The 9266-nt window shown below is 62.0% G+C and overlaps 1 protein-coding gene across 1 annotated transcript; it reads left to right on the top strand.

Moving 5' to 3' along the window:
• Nucleotides 1-9227, top strand: LOC309596190 (uncharacterized protein; the record flags this gene model as incomplete). The annotated part of the gene is made up of 3 exons (XM_082324033.1): nt 1-2578; nt 5785-7983; nt 9091-9227. 3 exons carry the CDS (start codon nt 1-3, stop codon nt 9225-9227), a joined length of 4914 nt encoding a protein of 1637 aa, XP_082180159.1.
• Between the last annotated feature and the right edge of the window lie 39 nt (nt 9228-9266).

Here is a 9266-nt window from a genome sequence, read left to right as displayed (position 1 = left end):
ATGGCGGGCAGGCAGAGGCAGAGGGCGAGCCGGCGGCGAGCAGGCGGGCGAGTGCTGCTGCCCGCTTTGCTGCTGTGCTTGTGCTGCCGGGCGGCGCCGGAGCGGATCCGCTACGCCATCCCCGAGGAGCTGGGCAGAGGCTCGCTGGTGGGGCCGCTGGCGCGGGACCTGGGGCTGAGCCCGGCGGAGCTGCCGGCACGCAAGCTGCGGGTGGCGTCTGCCGCTAAAAGGCAGCTGAAATACTTCACGGTGAGCGGGGAGAGCGGGAACCTGTACGTGAGCGAGAGGCTGGACCGGGAGGAGATGTGCGGCGAGTCGGCGTCCTGCTCCGTCAGCTTCGAGGCGCTGGTGCAGAACCCGCTGAACGTGTTCCACGTCGAGGTGGCCATCCAGGACATCAACGACAACGCGCCGCGCTTCTTGCGAGACAATTTCCAGCTCGAGATCAACGAGTTGACTTCTCCTGGCGCCCGGTTTTACTTGGGCATGGCGGAAGACGCGGACGTGGGCAGCAACTCGCTGCAGGGCTACGAGCTGGAGGCCAACGGGTACTTCGCGGTGGAGGTGAAGGAGAGCCAGGACGGCAGCAAGTTCGCGGAGCTGGTGCTGCGCCGCGCGCTGGACCGGGAGAGCGAGCAGAGCCTGCGGCTGGTGCTGACGGCGCTGGACGGCGGCGAGCCGCCCCGGAGCGGCACCGCCCAGCTCTGCATCAACGTCACCGACGCCAACGACAACGCGCCCGAGTTCGCGCAGGACCGGTACCGCGCGAGCCTGCGGGAGGACGCGCCGCCGGGCTCGCTGGTGCTGAACGTCTCCGCCTCCGACGCCGACGCCGGCACCAACGCCCGCATCACCTACGGCTTCGGGGAAATGCCGGCCAAGGTGCTTCAGAAGTTCGTGTTGGACGCGGAGAGCGGGACGATCACGCTGCAGGAGGCGCTGGACTTCGAGGACACGCGAGCGTTCAGCCTGGCCGTGGAGGCGAGGGACGGGGGCGGTCTGGTGGCGCACTGCAAGGTGGAGGTGGAGGTGCTGGACGTGAACGACAACGCGCCCGAAATCACGGTGTTGTCGGTGTCGAGCCCGGTGCCCGAGGACGCGCCGGCCGGCACGGTGGTGGCCCTCCTGAACGTGAACGACCCGGATTCCGGGGAGAACGGCCAGGTGTCGTGCGAGCTGTCGGGCGAGGCGCCGCTGTCGATCGTGGCGTCGTCGGGCGGCTCGTACAAGGTGGTGACGGCGATGGCGCTGGACCGGGAGCAGGCGGCCGAGCACCGGGTGACGGTGGTGGCCAGGGACCGGGGCAGCCCGGCGCTGTCCAGCGGCGCGGCGCTGGTGCTGGAGGTGTCGGACGTGAACGACAACGCGCCGGTGTTCGAGGAGGCCGCCTACAGCGCCTACGTGGCGGAGAACAACGCGGCGGGCGCGCCGGTGCTGCGCGTGCGCGCGCGGGACGCGGACGCGGGCGCCAACGGGCGCGTGAGCTACTGGCTGGCGGGCGGCAGCGCGGGCGCGGCGGGCGCGGCGCCGTACGTGTCGGTGGAGGCGCGGAGCGGCGCGGTGTACGCGCAGCGCTCCTTCGACTACGAGCAGTGCCGCGAGTTCGCGGTGGCGGTGCGGGCGCAGGACGGCGGGGCGCCGGCGCGGAGCTCGACGGCGACGGTGCGCGTCTTCGTGCTGGACCGCAACGACAACGCGCCGCGGGTGCTGTGGCCGGCGGCGGGCGCGGGGGCGGGAGCGGCGGGGGCGGGCGCGGCCCCGGCGCCGGCGCCGTTCGAGGTGGTGCCGCGGTCGGCCGAGGCCGGGTACCTGGTGGCCAAGGTGGTGGCGGTGGACGCGGACGCGGGGCGCAACGCGTGGCTGTCGTACGAGCTGGTGCAGGCGGCGGAGCCGGCGCTGTTCCGCGTGGGGCTTCACAGCGGCGAGGTGCGGACGGCGCGGGCCGTGTCGGAGAGGGACGCGGCGAAGCAGCGGCTGGTGGCCGTGGTGAAGGACCACGGGCAGCCGGCGCTGTCGGCCACGGCCACGCTGCACGTGGTGCTGGCCGAGAGCTTGCAGGAGGCGCTGCCGGAGCTGAGCGAGCGGGCGGCGGGCGCGGACTCGCCGGCGGAGCTGCAGTTCTACCTGGTGCTGGCGCTGGCGCTCCTCTGCGCCCTGTTCCTGCTGAGCGTGGCGCTGGCCGTGCTGGCGCGGGTGCGCCGGGCCGGGCCGCCCGCCGTGCTGCGCTGCCTGGGCGCGCAGCGCTTCTCCGTGGCCGGCGCCGCCTTCCCGGCCGACTTCTGCGAGGGCACCTTGCCCTACTCCTACAACCTGTGCGTGGCGCCGGGCCGCGCCGTCGCCGAGGGCGCTTGGCTGCCGCCGCCGCCGCCGCCGCCGCTGCCCAGCCTGCCCGCGGAGGAGCTTCTGGGCGGGGAGCCCTGCGGGAAGCGGAGCCCGAGCAGCAGCGCCGGCGCGGGAGAGCCGCCCGCGGAGCCCGACGCACCGCAGGTCTGTAAGCCCGCGCTCTCTCGCTCTTCTCCTTGCGCCTTTCTCAACCCCCGTCCCTATCGCCCCGCGTTTTCCCCGACTGCCGTGACTGGCAAGTGCTGATCCGTGTCTCCGTGAAGAAAGCAACGCAGTATCCCCCTTCCGCTCTCAACAGGCAGCTGGCGGCGGCCCTTCTTGCTTCTTCGGTGCTGACGGGTTCGGGTTCACCTGAGAGCTTTTGACTTCAACGCTCGTTTGAGCTGGCAGCGGTGAATTTGTTAAATTAACGATTCTGCATGACAAGATCGGGAAACTTGAACCTGGTTGATAGGTGGATGCTGGGAAGCCGTTGGTTTCCCAAAGGAAAGGTGCGTGTGGCTCCATGAGTGGAGAAGTTGCTGGTTGTTGCTCCCTAGTGAATGTACCCCTCTTCCACCGAGTGCCCTCTCATCTTTTGGAAGAAGGCTGCTGCAGAAATGGCAGCACTAATGGGATGGAGAAATATTCGCCAGGCATGATTTTTCCGAGTTCTTTGTACAGTTATTTCCGATTTTAGGGGTGAAGATTTTACCTTCCTCAAACGTGCATGTTTTCTCCACATAAGGAGAAGTTACGAGTTGTTCCTCCCTGACGAAGGAGGAGAGTGTCGCCCATCTTTTGGGGTAAGGCTTCTGCAGGAATGGTAGCCCAGGTGGGACGGGTTAATTTGTCCAGGCATTGTTTCTCTCTGCCTTTTTTTCTCTCTTTGTTTTCCTTCCATACTGGGTGGTAGTTCCCTTGTGTTTTACCGTTCCTGACCTCTCTTTCATAGACATGTGAAGGGGTAGAAGGAGATCTGAATGAAAAAAAGAAAAAACCCTAGGGTATTGTATTTCAGAGCCTGTTTTCTTTCCCTATCCCCTTTTCCCAACTGGAAGTACTTGGACCTGGTTGATCGCATTGACAGGGTAATACTGGACTGAGGAACTGGGTCTCTCAGCCACTTTTTGCACTAGTTGTTGTGCCTGCCTGTTTTGCCAGGGGAGGCTATAGGCATCCTGAGAACATCTCTGAAATGACAAGCACCTTTGCAAAACGTCATCAATTAGGCACTTGAATAGAGTGCACTTGCACCTTTACAAATGGTCTGCAAGGTTCAGGGTGTGCAGCTGTACTTGTCTTCTCCTGCTCTCCTACAGTCACCTTTTTGTTGAAAAGGTGTCCTACCAACATGAAGACTCAAGGATTAGATGAAAATTTCACTAATAAGCATCAATCTTTTATTCAGTGATATCTGAGAAAACCAAAGCCCCTTCTTCGTCTTTCAAGCCGTAGAATTACTTGGATGAATGTACATCTATATGTATTGATGAATTAATGTGGCCAATTAAAAAGGGAAATCCCACGTTAAAGTCCGTCAACTTTGCTTTTCCAGTATTAGCTGTACCTGTACCACCATTGTAATGCAACTCAATTGTTCCCATGCAGTTCAAAAATACTGTTGAAAACAGACGCATATCCAGAAAACAAGCGTACCAGAAGAAGTTGCAAGAAATCAATTCTGTCGTGGTGCTGCTTATCATCCTCCCTTTTGCTCGTGTTGGCTACAGAACAGGCACAGGAGCGGGGGCAGATGTACCTGTTATTCTTCTTGCTGTACTCGCAAAGGCATTTGCCCTGCAGTTTGCGTGGAGCCGAGCAGATGGTTCTGGCCAGGTTCACTGCAGGTGCCTCCTGCCTCCTGGGCACTTGTAGTACAATCAGTGCGGAGCGATGAGGTGACCTAGAGCCTGAAAGCGGGGTGGGTGGGAGAGGAGGAGTTTGGAGCAGTAGGGGAGCCTCCTCCTGTACCGTGTCCCCAAGAAGGTCTTGTCGGGAGAAATGCCAGAGCACCAGGCAGGTGCCTGAGCAAGCCCCCCCTCCTCAGGAGCTGTAGGGGCTGAGGGGGCTTAGATTCTGTGTTTCAGCTGATTGACCCCACCTTCTTGAGCCCTTAAATGCCTGATCTGAGTCAGTGATGGCGGATTAGTTAATTTGTAGCGTGTTCTGTATGAAGGGAAGTATTGAAAGAAAAGTTCCTGCTGCTTCAGTTAATGAGTCTGCTATTTCTCGTTCTGTGTGTGTGTCTGAATATCACGTTCTGTGTTTCAGAGGGTGTTTTCTTTTCCTATCCTTGTATCAGCCATTCAAGCATGACGGCTACGAAACTTGGTGGTGGGGACTGTGCGTTTGGAGTAATAGGATCAAACTCATAATATTCTGCACGTCATATGAAGACAAATTATGTTACTTTACATAAATTTACAAATTATGTTACTTTACACCATTAGCAAGTAATTTTTCTTATGTGGTAGAAATACCACGCCCACGGGAGGCCTCTGCCTTCCTCCTGGTTGTGATCACCTTGATGAAAAGGCAGTCGGGTCGTTAAAGACAAGGCAGCTTAGAGAAAAGCCAATGCAGGAAATCACCGGTCTCCATTTGAGGGCGGATCTTCGTTGCTCCTTTGTTCTGTTGGTCGAGATATGGGCAATTAACGTGGGTGGTGGCATTCCAGTATGAGACACTTTTGATCTGCAGAAAGCAGATCTGTGCAATTCGTGGCAGAGATTGTGCTTTTGCACTAATGGAATAAGACTCGTAATATTCCAGACGTCATCTTAAGACAACTTTATATATGTTATATCACCATTACAAAACCGTTTTTCCCGTGCGGTAGAAATAAGACAACAACGGGAGGCATGTTATTTCTTTCTGGTCGTGGTGGCCTGGAGGATGAAAGAAGAGATGGTCTCGGGAAAAGCCACGGCTTTTGCGTCACCGGTGGATGGGAAGCGATGTGTCCGTGGGGACGGTGCCGTCCCCGCGAGCTGCCCGTGGGAAAGGCCGGGCGGGCAGCGGTCGGCAGCGCTCGGTGCCTGCAGTGCCGGGAGGAGGCTGCGGGCGCCGCTGTTGACCGAGGAGGAGCGAGAGGAAGGCCGGAGCGCTGCAGGCAGCCCCGCCCGCTGCGGCCCGGCTCGCTCGCTGGCTGGCTGGCTGGCTGGCTCGGCGGCCGGGCGGTCTGCGAGCGTCCCCGCGGTGCGGAGCCGTGCTGCAGCGAGGCGGAGGGGCCGGCGGCAGCGGCCGGGAGCGGCGAGCAGGAGCGGGCGCCGTAGCCGGATCGGGAGCCGGATCGTCGGTGGGCGGCGGGGAGGTGCCGGCGGTGGTGCGGTGTCGGCGGTGCGGCGGCGGCGGCGATGAGCGCGGCGGGGAGGCGGCGGGGCCGGCGGGAGCGAGCCCTGCTGTGGTGCGTCCTGGTGGCGGCGTGGGAGGCGGCGTGGGGGCAGCTGCGCTACGCAGTGCCCGAGGAGCTGCCGAAGGGCTCGTTCGTGGGCGACGTGGCCAAGGACCTGGGGCTGCAGCTGCCCGCGCTCCGCGACCGCGGCGTCCGCGTTGTCTCCGAAGGTAGGACGCAGTATTTCGCCCTGCACGGGAAGACGGGACATTTGGTGACGGCGGAGAGGATAGACAGAGAGCAGCTGTGCGAGAGCGTGCAGCGATGCGTGCTGCGCTGTGAGGTGATAGTGGAGGGGGAAATGGAAGTTCACGGAATCGAAGTGGAGATCACGGACATAAACGACAACGCGCCCAGCTTCCGAGAGGCAGAAACGGAGCTGAGAATGAGCGAGACGACGGCCCCGGGATCGCGGTTTCCCCTGGCCGAGGCTCACGACCCGGACGTGGGGTCGAATTCCCTGCAGAGGTACGAGCTGAGCGGCGACGAGCACTTCTCGCTGGCCGTGCAGGCGGGCCCCGGCGGGGAGGAGCGTCCCGAGCTGGTGCTGGCGAAGGCGCTGGACCGGGAGGAGGCGGCGTTTCACGAGGTGGTGCTGCGAGCGAGCGACGGCGGAGAGCCGGCGCGGGCGGGCACGGCGCGGATCCGCGTGGCGGTGCTGGACGCGAACGACAACGCGCCCGTGTTCGGCCAGGCGGAGTACACGGTGCGTGTGGCGGAGGACGTGCCCGTGGGCTCCGTCCTCGTCACCCTCACGGCCACCGACGCCGACGAGGGGATGAACGGGCACGTGAAATACTCGCTGAAGAAAATCACAGAGAAAGCCTCGCAGATGTTCGAGCTGGACTCTGAGACGGGAGCGATCACGCTGGTGCGGAGCCTGGACTTCGAGGAAGGCGACTCGTACGAACTGGAGGTGCAGGCACATGACGGTGGGGGTCTTCCTGACACGGCGAAAGTGGCGATCACGGTGACGGACGTCAACGACAACGCGCCGCAGATTTCGGTGCGGTCGGCGCTGAGCGCGATCTCTGAGGACGCGCCGCCGGGGACGGTGGTGGCCCTGGTGCACGTGCAGGACCGGGACTCGGGGGCGAACGGGGAGGTGCGGTGCAGCCTCGCCGAGCGGCTGCCGTTCCGCCTGGAGAGGTCGTTTGATAATTACTACCGCGTGGTGACGGCGAGGGAGCTGGACCGGGAGGAGGTGTCGGAGTACAACGTGACGGTGCGGGCGGCGGACGGCGGGTCGCCGGCGCTGTGGAGCAGCGCGGTGCTGGCGCTGCGGGTGCTGGACGTGAACGACAACGCGCCGGTGTTCGCGGAGGCGCGCTACAGCGCCCGGCTGCCCGAGAACAACGCGGCGGGCGCGCTGGTGCTGACGGTGCGGGCGGCGGACGCGGACTGGGGGCAGAACGCGCGCGTGCGGTACCGGCTGTCGGAGGGGCGGGTGCGGGGCGCGCCGCTCTCGTCCTACGTGTCGGTGCAGGCGGAGACGGGCGCGCTGTACGCGCTGCGCTCCTTCGACTACGAGGAGGTGCGCGAGGTGGGGCTGTGGGTGCGGGCGGAGGACGGCGGCGCGCCGGCGCTGAGCAGCAACGTGTCGGTGCGGCTCGTGATCGTGGACGAGAACGACAACGCGCCGCAGGTGCTGTACCCGCCGTCGGCGTCGGCGGCGGGCGCGGGCTGGTCGGGCGTGGAGCTGGCGCCGCGCTCGGCGGAGCCCGGGGCGCTGGTGGCCAAGGTGGTGGCGGTGGACGCGGACGCGGGGCAGAACGCGTGGCTGTCGTACGAGCTGGCGAAGGCGACGGAGCCGGGGCTGTTCCGCGTGGGGCTGCACAGCGGCGAGGTGCGCACGGCGCGGTTCCCGCTGGCCCGCGACGCGGCGCGGCAGAGCCTGGTGGTGGTGGTGAAGGACCACGGGCGGCCGGCGCTGTCGGCCACGGCCACGCTGACGGTGGTGCTGGCCGAGAGCGTGGCCGAGCTGCTGTCGGAGCTGGGCAGCGCGGCGGCGGCGGCGCCGGGCGAGCCGGCCGGCAGCCTGACGCGGTGGCTGGTGGTGGCCGTGGCGGCCGTGTCCTGCCTCTTCCTCGCCTTCCTGCTGCTGCTGCTGGCGCTGCGCCTGCGGCGCTGGCGCCGCTCGCAGCTGCTGGCGGCGGGCAGCGGCGCCTTGCGCGGCGTGCCGGCCTCGCACTTCGTGGGCATCGACGGCGTCCGCGCCTTCCTGCACTCCTACTCGCACGAGGTGTCGCTCACGGCCGACTCGCGCAAGAGCCAGCTCCGCTTGTCGGGCGGCAGCTGCTGCGACACCCTCCCGGCCCGGCCGCCGCCCGGGGAGCCCGCGCCGCTGCTCGGGGAGGACCCCGCCGCCGCCGCCCCGGTGAGTTCCTCTGGCCGGACTTGCTCCGCGGCGCTTCCCTCTGCTGCTTCTCTGCCCTTTCCGCCCCGCGTCCTGTCTCCCGCGTAGGGACAGTATTAGCTCTTCGCAACGGAGCTGTTGCATCATTAGCAAACGGAAGTCTGCCTTATTAGCAAGTTCAGGGATCTTCCCGACAGCAATTGTGCTTGAGGAGGAATGCTAATGGCCCCGTGTCTAACTTCTCTGCTCATCGTTTCCACTCTTCTCAGCCTTTATGTTTCTTCATGATAGCGTGGAGAGCAACGAAATGTCTTTGCCTTGGTCCATGCTGCAGAGATATGGTTTGGGAAGAGATATGGGAGCTTTGGGAAGAGCAAACTGTGTAGTCATGACCTGCTAAGCACCTTGGTTATGTATCTTCCCTAAGTGCCATAATCTAGAAGAGTATGTTGTGATCCCTTCCTTTCTGCATGGGTTAACTTCTTGACTCGCTCGTTGTCATGATCCGAAGGTGGGCCTTTGTCTCTGATAATGTATTGAATATGAAATCTGTTACATTTGCTTGACTGTCCTGTATATGCCTGTCATCTTTACAGCTGTAAAGAGAAAGCCTTTCATAGATGTGTTTCCTTAAAATGTCCCTGGAAGAAATGCTCTTGGCTTGTCACATACCAACGGTGAGAAGTGAAATATTATCCATGGTAAAGGAGAAGTCATCTGTCCACCTTTTCTCTGGAGGGGGTCTATCTGCAAATGATGAAGATCATTGACAACCATGCGATCTGTGCATGGTTTGAGAAGAGTCTTGGTGGGGTTGTGTTTGAGGCGGTATGCTGGAGACATGGCATATGTTTTGTTCATTCCTGTGGTTTATTGCTGGCCTTCTGAAAATGAGTCCCACTGCTTAGATTGGATTTAAAGGCTTGGGGTTTTTGTTGTGAGGAATTTCTGGGCTTGGGGCTTGTTATTTGAAGCATGTGTGAAGAAGTTAATCAATTTATGCGCTGTCATGTAGTCGTAAACATCGAATTAATGGTTGCAGAGTCACGTATCTTCCAAATTGCCAACGTGCTGAAGAAGGATGACGATGTCTTTGAGCTGATACTGATGACTGAGTCTTTAACTGAGCTGTATATTGCTTCTGCCCTTTAGAACATTTTAAGTTTCTTGACGTGAGCGTGATGAGCAGAG

Source organism: Platalea leucorodia, assembly GCF_965183815.1.
Source record: "Platalea leucorodia genome assembly, chromosome: 11".
Classification (NCBI taxonomy): Eukaryota; Metazoa; Chordata; class Aves; order Pelecaniformes; family Threskiornithidae; genus Platalea; species Platalea leucorodia.
Note: the sequence above shows the minus strand (reverse complement) of the source record. Positions and strands in the feature narration are given on the sequence as shown.